Here is a 16,063-nt window from a genome sequence, read left to right on the forward strand (position 1 = left end):
TATGTCTCTCTGTTGATCATTTCAAGTCGTTGAGCTTCTGATATATAGCGGAGTATGTATGTGCTGACTGAATCATATCCATTTGATCTATTTATTGTTCTATATATACAGTCTACCTCCCTCTCCGTGTCAGCCAACTTGCCACACCACTTGCGGATCAACAGTGCGCTCATTCATGTGAACCTCGCATCGCCTTTCATCCATGACCGACAAGCATGAATTCCGTTCCCCATCCCTTCCAATCAATCAACCTCCTTCTCCTGCTATCATCCGTGTGCTTATCTGCAGGACGGTTGCAGATCCTCACGGAGGGCAATCGTCTGAATGAGCCTTGCATGTACATAAAGGAGGGATGAAGGGATGAATGAATGCAGGAAGTGACGCAATCTGGGCTGGGATGTATATGTCTCTGACCATGCATGTTCCACGCGATTCGTTCGTTCACTTCTGGTTTTTTTCTATATCTGATCTTGTCGTACCTTGCAGTTCAACATTTTGCTACCGTCGTATGCCCCCTTGGGAACAGAGTTCTTTTCATCACTTGCATACTCCCTCTTTTCATACCCACTGGCAGCTTACCAGGGTCAAATTCAGCACTCAGTACGGCAAGCGATTTCACCACCATCCTTCTCAGCTGACATGCTGAAGTTCTGGAAGGAAATACAGGTGTTATGCGTGCCTCACTGAAGAGGAATAATCTAAAACTGGCCGTCGTCAAGAAATCAAGCTTGGATCGATATCCCGATATCCTAGATTAGACGTCTGTGCTTCAACGCTGCAATAATTCAATAGAGACAACTGAGGAGATCGCTGTACTGTTCGGAGTAGGATACATCATCGAGATCCTTCTTGCAGATATATCCTCTGCGAGTGCAGCTTGAAGTGCGGTTCTATAATAAACCTCTAGCTGATGATTGTTGCTTGCTCATGTTACAGGTCAAAATGTTCATTTACATATTTACGATCCTTATAATTGCTACCACGACACTTGCTACACCATTACAAGCCAAGTTCTCATCATGTCTCTCCTCATACTCCCCCATCGCTGCCGGTCAGAATCGGATGAACGTTTCGGACGTATATGCCCAGATCGTTCCTGCGGATGAGGCGAGAGAATTGGGATTGACAGGAGATGGACATAAGGTGCTGAGGGTTGATTTGATCGGCGTAGTAGGTGCCGAGGTGTCGGGATATGATAATGATACCAATAAACTAGGTGAGTCGTTGAAACCCATCTCCATCTATACCACAGGTAGAAATGTTCATGCTTACGGTGTATGGGCTTCTTGTATAGCTACCTTGTTCACCAATACCAAAGCAGCAACATGGCACGTCTACGATTCAACTTCATGGTTGTGCAATTCCCTATTCCCATCTGAATTGCCAACACCATATTCCCCATATAACACAACTTATTGTCCTTTACCTGCTGGCAACTTCGCTATCAACCTATCAATCCCCTTATACAGCTCATACGCCCTTACGACCTTACAAACTCAAGTGAGGATAGTGGATACATCGGCGGAAGCGGCGAATCTGGCGTGTTTAGATATTCAAGTTTCGCCGTATGATAGGAAAGGGTGGTATTACAGGTTATTCCTATGGTTACCTGTTGCCACGGCTATTGGGTTCTGGATAGTCAGTTGGGGAGCAAGATTTGTCACTGGTTGGATCGTAGGAAGTGGTGTAGCTGAATATGATCAGAAAGAATCCAGCGCACTGAAAATCGCTGGAATGGGTGGACCGAATAAGAGAGAAGTGAGGTTGAGGAAATGGGGTACGATGATTATAAGTGGTTTAAGTGGAGAAAGGCTCAGTGTCAGTGGTGGTCTCCTTAGATTTTGTGAGTACCAACTTGATCTTCACTATGAAAATCTGAATATGACTAAGGATATATTTCGCTTGTTTCGATACTGATCGACCCCACAATGTGATCAGGTACACCATCTTTAAAGGACATATTGTTCCACATTCAATTCTGTACCATGCTGGGAATGATAGCTGTCAATTGGCCAGAATTTGCTTGTAAGTAGTCGCATAGCTGCGGCATTTCGTCCGTAATGCTGATTCCTCAACTTCAGACCCGATATTCGCTCGAGGTGCTTGGGCGGACCTGGTTTGGAGTGAGTCTCCTCTCTTAATTGGACAATACTTGCTTGACTTACCCTTCCTTGTAGATACCACCTTGATACAAGGCTCCGATGCCGAAAACAAGCGAGTCAGCGCTTACCCTGCCAATTATACTGTACCAACGGCCTTTGCAACGCAGATGAACGATGCTCAGTATCCTCTTTATCTCGACACAACAACCTTCAATCCTCTATTTGATAGCCACAACTCGTCTCATGGGATGGAATCGTTCGCCACTGCCGTCGGTCTACGTCCACAAGACCTTTTTGGTACATGCTTAGCCATCTTCTTACTGCTCACAGCTGCTGTCGTCTTGATAAGCCTGTTCATCTGGTTCTTTCATGGATTATTCGAATATCTCTCAATCGGAACGACGAAACAACATGGTAGTCCCGGACCTAAACGAGCAAGTCTGGGAAGTAGCCCAAGAGGAAGTTTAGGTGGTAAAGAAGCCTATGATCCTAGAAATCCATCATTATGGTCAGATGGACCAAATTCGCTGCCCACAAGAGCTTCACTTGCTCAACAAGCTAAAGTCAATTCCGCTTCGCCTTTCAGAAGGATATGGTTGAGATTTAGATTGAAGGGTGAAGCAGGTGCTTTCCATGCAGCTGCACTGTATGGTAATCTTATCCGATTGATCCTCATCTTCCATATGCCAATAACCGCATTTTCGATATACCAGCTCACTCTGGGTAGTCGAGCAAGCATTGTATCTCGTGTCTTTGCAGCTTTGGCGTTCGCGTTCATCTCAGTAATCATTCCCGCTTTCATCCTTTACCGAATATCCAGAACTGCCAGTGGTAAGCTGTACGATGCGACAAGAACTTTACTTTCACTTGGACCAATGTATAACATTTACGTGGAAAACAAGCAGATGTACCGGATCGTCCCTCTCACTGCGAGTTTGATCGTAGGGATAATTGTTGGTGCCGGTCAGAAAAGCGGTATCGCGCAAGCTATCATTGTCATCATAGTGGAATTAGCCATGTTAATCATCCCTGGAGTTTGGTATCCTTGGGGCGAAGGCGCAAGTATGGGTGCTTCGAATGCTTTCTTGGGATTGCTCCGGCTATGTACCATGGTATTGGTCATGCTATTGAGCCCACCTGTGAGTTGTGCTTACACTGTTTGCTTGCTTCATGCTGATGAATGATGTACAGATCGCTCTTAATACTCCTACCAACGATTGGATTACTTATGCCATATTCATCCTCCAAGCGATAATATTCATCTTTTTCCTCCTCATGCTTATAACAAAGATAATCGAGGGATCAATCCGTATCTTCGGCGGTGTTCATTTCGACGAATCCACACATCCATTAGATGGAGGGATATTCGCTGCTATAATGGATTTAGATTGCCTAAATGGAGTCAGAGGAGGAAAAGCGGCAGCTAGGAAACGAAGAAAGAGAGGTTCAAGGCAACTACAGCGAAACGTGTCTGCCGCTGGGTCCTTGACGACTCAAATGATGTTAGATAGACACTCTCAAGGTGTTTCTAGACATCCTGTAGTGTCCTCTGAAGTATCAACACCTTTCCTCACTCCCGGCTACCCAGCGATGCCGATGCAGCAGAGAGAAGATCAAAGCTATTTCCCTGGCTATGCACCTCCTCTTGGTCCTCCTCCACCTGAGCAGGAAAGGTTGAGTTCGGAGTCGAGATCTGCTGAAGGACACGGTGATGCGATCATGGATGCTTGGAGACCTTCTCCCATCAGTACCAGCAGTAAAGGCGGTTACGCTCCTCCGGGTACCTACGTTCCTTCAGCTACTTCACCTACCAATGGCATGTATGGTCAACCGCATCAAGGCTCAACACCTCAGAGAAGCTTCTCTGTCGTACGAGGTGGAAGAGCGGATGCGGAGAATCCTTACGAAGTCTTAGCAGGACCTGGACCAAGACGTGATTCGTCTGTCAGTGTTGGATCTGGAGGATATGCACCTCAGATACGGGTGTCTCAAGTATCCCACAGACCGATGTCTCCGCCTCACAATAGACAACAATCATCATCAGCTATCATCGAAACTGCTCCCCCGCTTGCTTCTCCATCCTTGACCTCAAGATTCTCCCCCAATGCTACAGCTGGTCCATCCAATCAAATGCAGCAACAAGGTATCAGACCTAACAACGTTGGATTGAAGCCCCCCGCTCTAGCTATACCCAAACGACGATCGTTGAATGATCTGAAACATGATCCCTCACCTGATAGTAATTACTCCAATTCGACGGTGAAGAAGCATAAGAAGAACAAATCATCCGGATGGTTCAATCGATCTCACGATAAAGGAGGTATATCAGATGAATCGGACGAAGAGTCAGATGACGAACCTGGACCATCCAAACGCAAGACTAAGAAGAACAATCGTAGAAAATCGAATTTACCTGGTACAGAAGGATTTAGAGAACCATTACCTTTTGAAGATGTACCCTTAAGTCCCGAGATGCAGTCTGCGTCTCCTACTGGCGGAGGTGGTGGATTTGGTTTCTTTGGATTTGGGAAGAAGAAAAGATCTCAATTGGACGAGGAGATTGCTTCTCAAGCTAGGGACGAGAATAAAGCTAGAAAGGCTGTGTTGGCTGCTGAGTCTGGAGCTCTATTCGCAGGAGTCGAATCTCCTTCGCCTAATGCTAAGAAAGCTTTCGTAGTGAAACGGTCGGGTGGATCACCCATGAACTCTCCTACACCGACGTCGACTTCGTCAAATTACGCAAAAGCAAGTTCGACATTCAAAGTGAAGAGGATCAACCAACCTTTACCTACACCCACACCGCAGACTCATCAGGTCCCATCAGGCAATGTCGTATCGTCAGTACATCCTAGTCCGAATTTGGGAACGATCACGACAAACAGTTCAAGTGCGAATGTCACGCCTAGAAGTGTTGATCAAAGTTTACCTTCTTCCACCAACTCAAACAATGGGAATGGGAATGGGTCGAAGGGGTTTAGGGTAATTAGACCACCAAAATTCGGGACGACAGCTGGTAATGAACCATCAACACCTCAACCTCAGACTCCCGTCATGCCATCTACCAGTACTAGGACGGCCAATACCCCTCAGTCGACGGGATATCCACCAAGCGCATTCGTACCCATCTCATCATCTCCTGCTCAACATCCGAACAGATTGAGTGGTCAGAGTTTCACTTCGGATGGGAATGGAGGATTGGCACCTTCAAGACCGGTAAGGGATCCTAGAAGATTGAGTGGGGAGATTAATCGGTAACGTGGATGTTCATGCGGAAAGGGATGGCAAAATTTACTTCTCATCCAGTTGAAACGGTAGAAGGATCTGAGATTAAATCGCACAGTGGATGGTATCTTTTTGAGGGGACGAGATGGAAAGGAAAAGGATACGTTCAGCTTGTCTTGTTTCTGGGGTTTTCTATCATGTTTGCCTTCTGTCTTTCAGGTCGAATGGACAATTCAATTGTTTTCCTGCTTTCGTTGGTATCTGATAGCTCGTAGGAAGAGTTTTTTTTTAATTTCCATTAGTTTGCTTGATTTAGAATTCTTATGTTGCTGCTTTTGATCCATATCCATTGCTTATAATTTGTTTCTATAGAATTACCAACCAATCAACCATCTTGTTTCAAATACTTGCATTTTTTCCTCTTTCTATGTTACGCCCAGTATGATCTATTTGCTCGCGGATAGGAACGATGCATTGCATATGAATGATGACCATCTCATGGTGCTGGGCATGATCCCAAGTGAATCTGCCATGGGAAACTGCTGCATTGCGGGGGATACATGTTCTGTCACGATACATTGACTATATTGAATCAATAATGACTGATTTGTTAACCGGAATCTTCTTTCAGTTCAACTTGATATCCTTTCCGCCATCATCATCTTATTTTTGCTGTTCACTCCTAGTTGCAGCTTCACCATGAGCGAGCCCCTTAATGAATACTGTTATCTTTGAAACTGTCTCTAGCGAGCCATGCACTACAAATCAAAGCACATCGAAATCAACATCACCACCTATTTTCAGGAGATTAAGATTCACTTACTCCCAGTATCGTCCTACGACAGGATCGATATTATGACCTCCTGTATATTCCTGTAATTTAGGTATGGCCACGCTGGCTGGTGAACCAGGTTCTACACCGGTATTGGTGATGGTCCTTGCTAGCCAGGTGATCAAGTGGTCTAATACAAAGCACAAACAAATATCATTATATAATGTCGGACACAGAAAGCGACTATATGCTATGGAAGTTGACTTACAATCAACTTCGGAAGGTTCTTCACCACCTGCAAAGGGACCGTCATTCTTCTTTAATGCTTGGGTGATCACTCCTCGGATGGCTATACCAACTGATTTCCAAAGGTTTTGACCTTGTGAGTAATGAGCTTGTTTGGTAGATTCCTATCAGGTCAAATATCACGGTCGCATCAATCAGATCAGCTAACTCCTCTTCTAAGAGATGGTGGCTGTTGTCTGGTTCTGGAAATCCACTCACATCAGGTTCAGCGATGTAGAAATCCAATAACTGTTGATTATCTTTCTTCTTCTTCAATAAGAAATCTTTGAATTCATCTGGAGGGTTCTCAGCGAGTCTGTCGGCTCAGATACATGAGCTCATACACTAGGTAAGGTAAAGCAGAAGAAACACAAATGAACTCACTTGTCCAAAGCTTTTTGTCTCCCTTGTAAGAAACCTTTGGGTAATCCGTTCGATTTCTCTTTTCGATCCTCATCGTTAATTGCGAAGAGCAAGGTTGCATTTGGGTCATGTGCTGAAGCATGGATCTGGAGATGTTGGACAAACGACAATTCCATGAGCGACAACATAATCAACTGAATAGAGCTATACCGACGCCTGACTCACCTCCTCGATGATACTGGTACTAGTGTGAGCATCGACCTTTGGTGGATGTGGAGCGAGCTTGATGATTTGTCTCACAGCGGACTAAGCATAAGGGTGAAAGATGCGTTAGCGATAATCTTAGGATATAAGAGATAAAATCGATGGACTGATCCTGACTAAGGATGTATATAACTCACGATCGAATCTTGAAATTTCTCCCCTTTGCCTGTGATCAAGGTGGGTACAGTACCAGCAGGGTTGATCTTGAGATAATCAGGTTCGAAATTCTTTCCCTAGAAGTAAAAATATATATATAAATATTATCATCCTGATAATCATGGTCCGTATTCATGGGATATATGTTATGTCATGCTGGCTCACCTCAGCGAGATTGATCGATACCCATTCAACATCTTTATCCTTTTTAAATCCAGTTTCGGAAAGTGCGATCTTGGGTGCGTTGGCCCAGCATGATCCGACGAATTCGTAGAGGGCTGTTGTACAAGAGAGATGGTGGGAAAAAGATGTGCTTGATCAGTACATCTTTCTCTTAGTTGCTTTCAGGCGGAGATAATGAGTGGTGGTAGAAATACATAGATGACCACCCTCACTTACTAATCTTCTCGGATGACATGGTGATTTGTTTGTATTGTTAAGTGAATGGACCTATATGTTACCAATGAGAAAGAAGAAGGAAAGAATAAGCATTCATGGATGTGTGCATGTCCATTCATACCTATATATATGTATATACATAGTTCCATTATCCAGTCTTGTGATCACCTCATGCGCACGTCATAACGACACTCGGTGATTGAGGAACGCATAGATAACCGTGCCTAGCGATCCATCATCAGTCAACAGTCAATCACCGTTCACCGTTCACCGTCACCGTCTATCGTTCGGTCTTTGCTGTGCGAGCGATAGGATATGATCACCCACCTAGATGAGTGGAACAGGTGCCGTCGAGGAAGAGATAAGGACAAAAACATGGCATCTGATGCTCCTGCAATACAGTGTATGAGATCATCACGGAGGGACATGAGTTATTCTTACCTCGCTACTCCGAGATAGCGTACGGTACTTCAAGGAGGATAAGCGAATGGATACCAGATACCTCCGATACCTCCGTATCATGAGCAAGTAAAAAAGTCGACGTCGACATCGATACATCGAACATGTAATAGCAGTATGGAGCCCGACCTCCCCCTCCAACTACTCGTGAATGAGAGGTACAAAAGGGAGACACTCGGGGCATGATAATTCACCTACCATACCCACCTCATGCAACTGCATCAAATTGTGCAATATGCAATGTTCACGAATGACGATGCGTTCGTCTGTATAAGTAGTTATCATTCGACCAATCGATCTCTTCCGAAGAGATGGAAAAGATAGATTGCTGGGGGGAAAAGGTATTTGTATACTTAATTACATACTTAGAACCTTCCTTTTCTGTAATGCTGCATTTTGGTAATCTTTGTCCAGTGCAAATTGATTGATGAGGCGGTCGATAAGGGTTCGTTTGACTTCCGTTTCCCTTACCCTTACCCAATGATACGAAAGATATGCTTTGTGGATTTAGAAGAAAATGGGGCAATACAATACACTTTTGATAACATTGTTTTTAGTATCGCATCCTCTTCGGATCACGATCATCATACCCTCCTCCTCCTCCTCCTCCATACCCACCCCCACCGCCATATCCACCACCCCCACCCCCACCCCCACTATCGTAATCCCTCTTGAAACCACCTCCGCCACCACCGCCGGGAGGTCCCTGTTGATAACCATTCTGGAACCCACCACCGCCACCAGGAGGTCCACTATACTGAGGTTAGCTTGACTGATAATCTCGAAAGTGTGAAGGACAAGAATGAGAATGATATTTACCCATAACCACCCCCTCCTCCACCTTGGAATCCCCCACCTCCGCCACCACCTTGGAAACCACCTCTGAAACCACCGCCCCCACCACCAAATCCACCTCTACCACCACCACCGCCGCCAAACCCTCCTCGACCACCCTGGAACCCTCCTCCCCCACCACCGAATCCACCTCGTCCACCTCCGAATCCACCCCCTCCGCCTCCGCCGAATCCACCTCTGGGAGGTCCACCTCTGAAACCACCTCCTCCTCTTCCACCACCGAACCCACCCCGGAACCCACCACCACCGCCGAAAGCTGGTACTACCGGCTGTATGACTTCCTTGACTTCGACGGGTTTAGGTCGACCGCCCAGTCCTCCACCCAGACGACGGGGCTTCCATCCTTTCACAGTACGACCCCGTTCGACGTCGACTAGGATTTTCTTGTGGTGGATTGGTATTCCCTCGGCATCTTTGTATGCCGCTGTAGATGCAATCAGATATTAGCTTGGTACTTGACTTTATGACGGTTCACAGAATTGATAACAACAAGATGCCCATTTCAGTATATCACAAAAGGGATCATGATAGAACACAGATTGAGAGAAGATGGATAAACGCATGGGGATGGATCCAGTGAAGGATCAAACTTTCCACTCACCCTTCATATCTCTCTCCCTCTCATAAACGATAAAAGCATAACTTTTACTTTTCCCTTTTCTATCTTTTATTATCCTTATCTTCTCTATGGCTCCGTACATCTCAAATTCACGTCGTAGATCAACTTCTGTTGCTTTTTTGGACTGCAAAGTGAGATGGCACAATTAGTAAGACTATTCCAGATTTGAACCCTCATAACATTTGATTATCGTGTTGCGGATGTTGATAACTTGAGATTGAGTCACTTACCAGTCGCGATATGAATAACGTCTTATATGGATCTCCTACAGCATTTGGGTCATCTTGAGGTTTATCTATCGATTACAACGATATCAGCATTTGATCTGTTAGAATCTTGGTTCTCCTCCTTCCCTAGATGACTTCTTCGAGTAGAGTTCATCGGTGGTGCGACTCAAGTTGGATATGTCACTCACAATTCTTCTCCGCATTCTTCTTATATTCCTCCTGTCTTTTCTTCCTGATTTCTTGCCTCATCTTTACAGCCTCAGGCCCAATTACACCCTTTTCAGCTATCAAATCCTTCTTCTTCCCCTTCTTGACTTTACTGCTACTTTCTTTCACTTCTCCATCTTCCTCTTTGATCGCACCATTCGTACTCGTACTCGTTTCACCTTTCAACTGTTCCTGCTGGGCTTCGGGTTGCTCTTCCTTCTCAGCCTGAGCTTCAGCCATACCTTGTCTAATCTCTTCTTCGTCCGCTTCCTCTTTCAATCGATGAAAGAGCGGTGCTACACCCGCAAGCTTGTTCGGTCCCCTCACTCGTTCATCCTTAGTGAGCGGTTTGAGAAATGGCGGTTGGGGTCGAGGAGCGAAGAGACGTAGTAAGTTGGGTGGAAGGAGATGGGACATGTTTTGGAGAGTATTGGTAGATTAGATTATCGGTAGGACGCCCTTGAAAGGGCTATGTATGTGAGAGATCGATCGTATATGATGTCGAGCTCGTAGAACCTGTTTCTGATCAGTTGCTGGTCTATCTCATCTATCTTATCCCCTTGCTATGTGATCTATGTCCCTTCAAGCTTGGTTTCAACTTTTGGTACATACGAGTACACCAACTTGGCTGTCTGTACTGGACGCTTCCTGCTGTGACTGGTGGTGGTGGCATTTCCCCGCGGTATTACTCTGATGTGGCACAGTCCACACGTCTCGTGTATGCTTTTCGTCCTGTCGTATCCCAACGGAAATAGACCAGTAGTCGAAGCTGGACGCTTCAAGCCGAACAGAGTCATCAGCGTCGGATATCCCAAGTTATCTGTTCATCTTAGCTTGTTGTTCGTCTACGGGTACATAAAGACCAACATCTAATGATAGATCGCGAGAGGTGGCCGACCATGGGACTTTGTGCTCGTCAGGACATGTATATACATTGAGGCCCTCAGTTACACAACTGAATTCACTTCCATCCAAACTCCTTCCTCGTAATCTATCTATACCATATCCATAACATCGACTTCCCCTAACGGACAACTGCTGATTTCATCGGACACAAACAGCGATGACATCCATTCGACCCATAGTGATCGTAGGAGCAGGTCCCTCCGGTCTACTTTTGGCCAAATACCTCGAACAGAACCATGTCCCAGTGGTAGTGTACGAATCTGATCCTCATGCCGATTATCGTCCTCAGGGAGGTACACTTGATCTCCACGAGGATACCGGACTACTAGCCCTGAAGGAGACGGGCCTACTGGGAGAAGCGAGGGGGATGATGAGATCCGAAGGTGAAGCTATGAAAGTGGTTGATAAGACTGGGAAAATATGGTTGGACGAGAACGTCCAAGAGGACCGGGAGGAACGAGCGACAGATGAACTCAAAGAGATTGGTGAGCAGGGTGTGATTAGGGGCAGACCCGAGATTGATAGGTTAGTGGTCTTCTTTGTGACACTACGATTCCTCTGGTATACCATGTACTAATCCCCTCTGTACTTCCAGGACCGACCTCCGTAATCTACTCATCCGGTCGCTTTCCCCTTCAACCGTAGAATGGGACCACAAGATCGACTCAATCATACCCCTCTCCCAATCATCCTACCAGCTCAGCTTTGTCGACAAACCATCGATCACAACCCCTTACCTTGTTGGAGCAGATGGGGCTTTCTCCCTAGTTCGTCCACTACTACATGACATCCAGCCTCAGTACTCGGGTATATCAATGTACGAGCTTGACATACCTCAGTCGAACCTCACATCTCACTTGGAAGGATATATAGGTAAGGGTGCATTGATGATGCTAGATGAAGGGAAAGCAATGATGCCTCAGATGAACTCTGGAAGGAGATGTAAAGTCTATTTGGCATTGAAAGTACCCATCGATTGGCAAAAGCTACATCCCCTGCCTGAAGATAGCAAGCGAGAGTGGCTATGTGGACTATTTGAGGGGTGGACGGAGGAGGTGAAAGAGATTATAATGGCATCTGAAGAAGGGAGTATAAAGCAGAGGAAGATATATCAGTTTGATCCTGAGTTGAGCTGGAAGACTGATAAGACGGGAGTGACTGTAATGGGTTAGTGCCAACTTCCTTGACATTCCATTTCATTTCTTTATCCTGCAATGATATGCGAAGAGCTATGCTGATGTCTGTCTTTTGGCTTTGTTTACAGGCGATGCAGCTCATGTAATGTCTCCATTTGCGGGAGAGGGTGTCAATCAAGGTTAGTCTTGGATCTTTCCCGCTTTTCTCTTCGATCGTAAATTTTCCTCTTGTACTCGTCATCCCATTCACCTATAACATGACAAATCCTCAGACCTCTCGTCTCTTTCCCGAGCATCCTCGATTTGAGCTGATACCACAGAATTCACATAGCATTAGCAGACGCGTTACTCGGTCAAACTCTCGTACCACTCTTCGCCACTTCTGCCTCAAACACCTCGCATGGGCAGGTCGCCCCTACATCCCAGGAACTGAATGAAGCCTTGAGAACATTCGAAAGTCAAATGATGGACCGAGCGAAGGTAGAAATGCAAGGATCGAAAGATAATATGGATATGTTTTTCGGGGAAGAACCTGCCAGACATCTTGCGGAGATGTTGAGTTCGTTTGGGCATGAGGGACCGGCTTCGGGGGTGATGGGAAATTGAGAGGGACGAATGGAATACAACCTGACGTTGATACAGAATGGACTTTTCGCGTCTTGTATGTATAGAATAACCATAGAAATCTTGAGATACGATCCGTAATACCAGAGTTGTCTGGAACATCTCGCTATTGTATCTCAGATCTTACTGATTGACCGTCTGATCAACCATGTATCCATAATCAAACCTCAATACAGTTTCTGTCTTAGATTTCAACAAATGTTGAATAATTGTAGATGTTTTTGCCACTTACCAGTTAGTTACTCGAAGAGATAACATTCAACCTATACATATCCACTTAAGATGGTAAGCTCTTCCATGTTTGTGGTACGATAACCCAAAGAGGTGTATCGCATTCTACTAACTGACCGCTTCCATCAAGCCATCCAAACCGAACAAACATACAACTTCGACGACAGATATCTCCGGTAACCCACCTCCTAAATACGATCAACCGACTATCACCTATCAGGGCGAACAGCCTAAACCTACTCCATGGGGACAAGCGAGCGTTTACATTTCTTCACCTAGACCCGGTGGCGGACAGGGAGGAGGGAGTGGGAGTGGGAGTGGGTCGGGTAAATGACTGAAATCGTACCGTATGTCATTCACATCAAAATATCTGTCGTGTATCCACACTGAAAGACATATTCTTCAAGGTCCTTCCGATTTCCGATTCGGCCAGAAAGAGGGTGATAGCTTGGCTTGGCCTTGGTTCTAGTGTATCTATCAGAAGTTTACCATATCAAGTTGTTGTTGTACGATTCACACATCAATGTAGAGTATGTATACGTCAATTTCATAAGACTAGTTACAGTAGTAAAACGCTCTTACTGTATATAAAGAAAGGAATCCAATGACTTGTTACAAATTCATCTTTCTCTTTTATTTCTTTTCTATTTTCTTTCTTCAACAATATCGAAGCTGATCGACAACGAGGATAAACAAAACAACCAATATACTTGCACAAGTCACACTCAATAAAAGCTTTTCATATATCAACAAACACACACCGTGACGACATGTCTGTAAGTGCAATCGCCCCCCTCCCTCTCCTGTAATAGCTCTACCATTCTGTGCAGTATAGTCAAGGACATTATAATAAGTTCTCTTCGATAGGCAACAACCATCCTCGTCCCTCCCCGAAACCCACCTGCACCAGTAATTATCCCACCCAAGCCTCAACCTAAACCTGCGCCCGGTAAACCGATTAGACTCGCTTGATTGGGCTAGTCCCACGAGGAATGCCCCAAGTGATGATGTGTCAGTGGTATCGCTGACTGAGAGGTTAGGTGCCCACTTGGTTGATAAGGAGTGTGAGATATGTATGATGATGCCTTGATACGTATGTATGGGTGAGATGCAATGACGTGGGCTATCACAAGTACAGTCAGGATTCTCATGATATTGTAGGATAGTGATAAAAAAACGATACACAAATATACCCCTTCTTATGTTGATAAAATGAGAGGAAACTTCTGAGCTTGTTTTTTTTTCTTTGCTATTTATACTAAGCTCTATGCTCTATGGTGTATCTCGTAAGATCATTATCACAGGTTCGACTTCGGCTGTTGGGGATGGAAGATGTTCTTCTTGATCGTATGGTACCGATACCAACCGTACGAACAGACTGATCGACGGTACTCAACTCGGCAGTATTCGCATTTTCCTCTTTCTCACTGCAAAGGAAGCTTCGTTGCAAACTTACCTTACTCAGCTGTGTTGATGCTTTGTACCTGGGCTAAGAAGGCAACTACCGAGAAGAAGGTGAAGATCATGTCGTCATCGATGATGATGGTGATGGTGACCTTTGATGGTCGTCAAATAGTGTGTACTGCATGCATTAGGTCCTTTGGATTTGTCCGCTAAGCCGAAGTAGGTGAAGAGGCTTTTGCTGTAGAATCGTTTGTTCCCCACTTATAGCAACAAACGAGGAGTGGGTGATTACTGATATCTCACCATAGCGAAGTCAGACTCAGATGAGATAGGTACCGCACGCATGCTATTATATATGCTACTTACATATGTATCTAGTAATACATTTTCATATCTGAGTAGAGAGTACGATGATACAATGATGATTTGTCTACCTCCTCTCATCGACTGATAAACAAATTTGCCACCGACGTCCTTCTCCTGTCAAATCAATCAACTCACACATCTACATGGCTTACATCCACAGACCGCGCCGCCCGATTCACAGCCGCATCTTTTATCATTTTCATCGAAACACAGATGATCAGCCAGATTACATCAATTGAATGAGTGAAAAGAGATATTATATCGGATATTCACCTGGGATTCCCACAACTGGATATACCTGACTTTCAAGAGGTACATACAGATACAGGTGAGCCAGGTTGACTCGGAGAGGGAGTAGGAGTAGATGATGATTGTAAGTTTGTTTTCTAGATCAATCACACAACTGAAATCAGCAAATCATCGAGATCGAGGTGAAGTAAACAGAACATGTGATAGGATGTACTTACAGCTACCATTGTAGAGATAGCTATGATCTCTAACCAGGCGTTCATCGTGAATGTATGATACGAGTATCGTGATATGTTGAAATTAGTATTTACTTTTTTGAACGTATGTATGTATTTGTTATGAGCGGTTAATCTGAATAGTCCCCTATTCAATATGAAGATATTGATCAGTAGAGTACGTGAGGACAGATATTTTTCGAGTTACCATCGTATGCGTTTTCTTATATATGCTGAACCGTTCTCGAATTGATATGCGTATGAGATGTTGAGATGGTCCAGTTTGAAAGCATTGAGATAGATTTTCAGGTCCGACAAGTCGAGTCAAGCATATCAATCAGTATGATAGGTCGAAAAATCCCTCATCTCTCAAAACAAAAGGCTGAGCATTGAGAGTTGAGATAGATCCAGAGAGTTTCATAACACGTCCAGTGTATAAGTCTGTGTGTGTATGAGGATAGGTGAAATGAGGAATTTATTCATTCATACACAACTCGTCGGAAGGTCTGATCCAAGGTCTGGGTTTGAGCGTAAGGTATTTTTCCTATCATCGATCATCTACTCGTATTTGTTGATGATGAGACTAGCCCGAGCGACTAGCTTCTTCCAAGAATGCTACAAGAGTCAGAGGAACCATGCGGTAGATACCATCTAACCAGAGCGATCTAACAAGTACAAGGCTCTTTCATGTTGGGATACTATGGATTCCAAGGGTACCCGCAGCTCAAAATCAATTCCAGGAACAGATCCGAACCGAAATACCTTAAAACGTTAACTTAATGGTAACGCCAATTACGCAGGTGAATTCACAAGTTTCACAAGTTTACGCTTAAACATCCTAAGATCCTAGGATCCTTTCCACTAATTTTCTCATCGATTCAATCGATTTGCATGTATTCACACACGATGTATTGACCTCATATTGACCTTATTGATTGGATACCACTACCTGTCAACTGCATTTCTCAAGATAGATCATCATTCTCTCAAGTACCGATACTT

General features: G+C 44.8%; 5 protein-coding genes across 5 annotated transcripts; 3 read left to right on the forward strand and 2 right to left on the reverse strand.

Moving 5' to 3' along the window:
* Nucleotides 1-942: 942 nt before the first annotated feature.
* L199_006032 (uncharacterized protein) lies at nt 943-5,357 on the forward strand (the record flags this gene model as incomplete). Its single annotated transcript, XM_064891733.1, has 6 exons — nt 943-1,216; nt 1,295-1,843; nt 1,939-2,025; nt 2,082-2,123; nt 2,178-3,241; nt 3,294-5,357. The coding sequence occupies 6 exons, from the start codon at nt 943-945 to the stop codon at nt 5,355-5,357; spliced, it is 4,080 nt and encodes a 1,359-aa protein (XP_064747805.1).
* Nucleotides 5,358-6,036: 679 nt separating this feature from the next.
* Nucleotides 6,037-7,582, reverse strand: L199_006033 (uncharacterized protein; the record flags this gene model as incomplete). The annotated part of the gene is made up of 9 exons (XM_064891734.1): nt 6,037-6,082; nt 6,148-6,286; nt 6,365-6,506; nt 6,601-6,697; nt 6,766-6,890; nt 6,970-7,050; nt 7,146-7,241; nt 7,330-7,442; nt 7,564-7,582. The coding sequence occupies 9 exons, from the start codon at nt 7,580-7,582 to the stop codon at nt 6,037-6,039; spliced, it is 858 nt and encodes a 285-aa protein (XP_064747806.1).
* A 993-nt stretch (nt 7,583-8,575) lies between these two features.
* L199_006034 (uncharacterized protein) lies at nt 8,576-10,347 on the reverse strand (the record flags this gene model as incomplete). Its single annotated transcript, XM_064891735.1, has 5 exons — nt 8,576-8,774; nt 8,842-9,301; nt 9,479-9,620; nt 9,727-9,791; nt 9,912-10,347. 5 exons carry the CDS (start codon nt 10,345-10,347, stop codon nt 8,576-8,578), a joined length of 1,302 nt encoding a protein of 433 aa, XP_064747807.1.
* A 646-nt stretch (nt 10,348-10,993) lies between these two features.
* Nucleotides 10,994-12,578, forward strand: L199_006035 (uncharacterized protein; the record flags this gene model as incomplete). The annotated part of the gene is made up of 4 exons (XM_064891736.1): nt 10,994-11,361; nt 11,432-12,003; nt 12,101-12,151; nt 12,304-12,578. 4 exons carry the CDS (start codon nt 10,994-10,996, stop codon nt 12,576-12,578), a joined length of 1,266 nt encoding a protein of 421 aa, XP_064747808.1.
* Nucleotides 12,579-12,878: 300 nt separating this feature from the next.
* Nucleotides 12,879-13,161, forward strand: L199_006036 (uncharacterized protein; the record flags this gene model as incomplete). Its single annotated transcript, XM_064891737.1, has 2 exons — nt 12,879-12,881; nt 12,958-13,161. 2 exons carry the CDS (start codon nt 12,879-12,881, stop codon nt 13,159-13,161), a joined length of 207 nt encoding a protein of 68 aa, XP_064747809.1.
* Nucleotides 13,162-16,063: the final 2,902 nt, after the last annotated feature.

Source organism: Kwoniella botswanensis, chromosome 1 (genome assembly GCF_036426115.1).
Source record: "Kwoniella botswanensis chromosome 1, complete sequence".
NCBI lineage: Eukaryota > Fungi > Basidiomycota > Tremellomycetes > Tremellales > Cryptococcaceae > Kwoniella > Kwoniella botswanensis.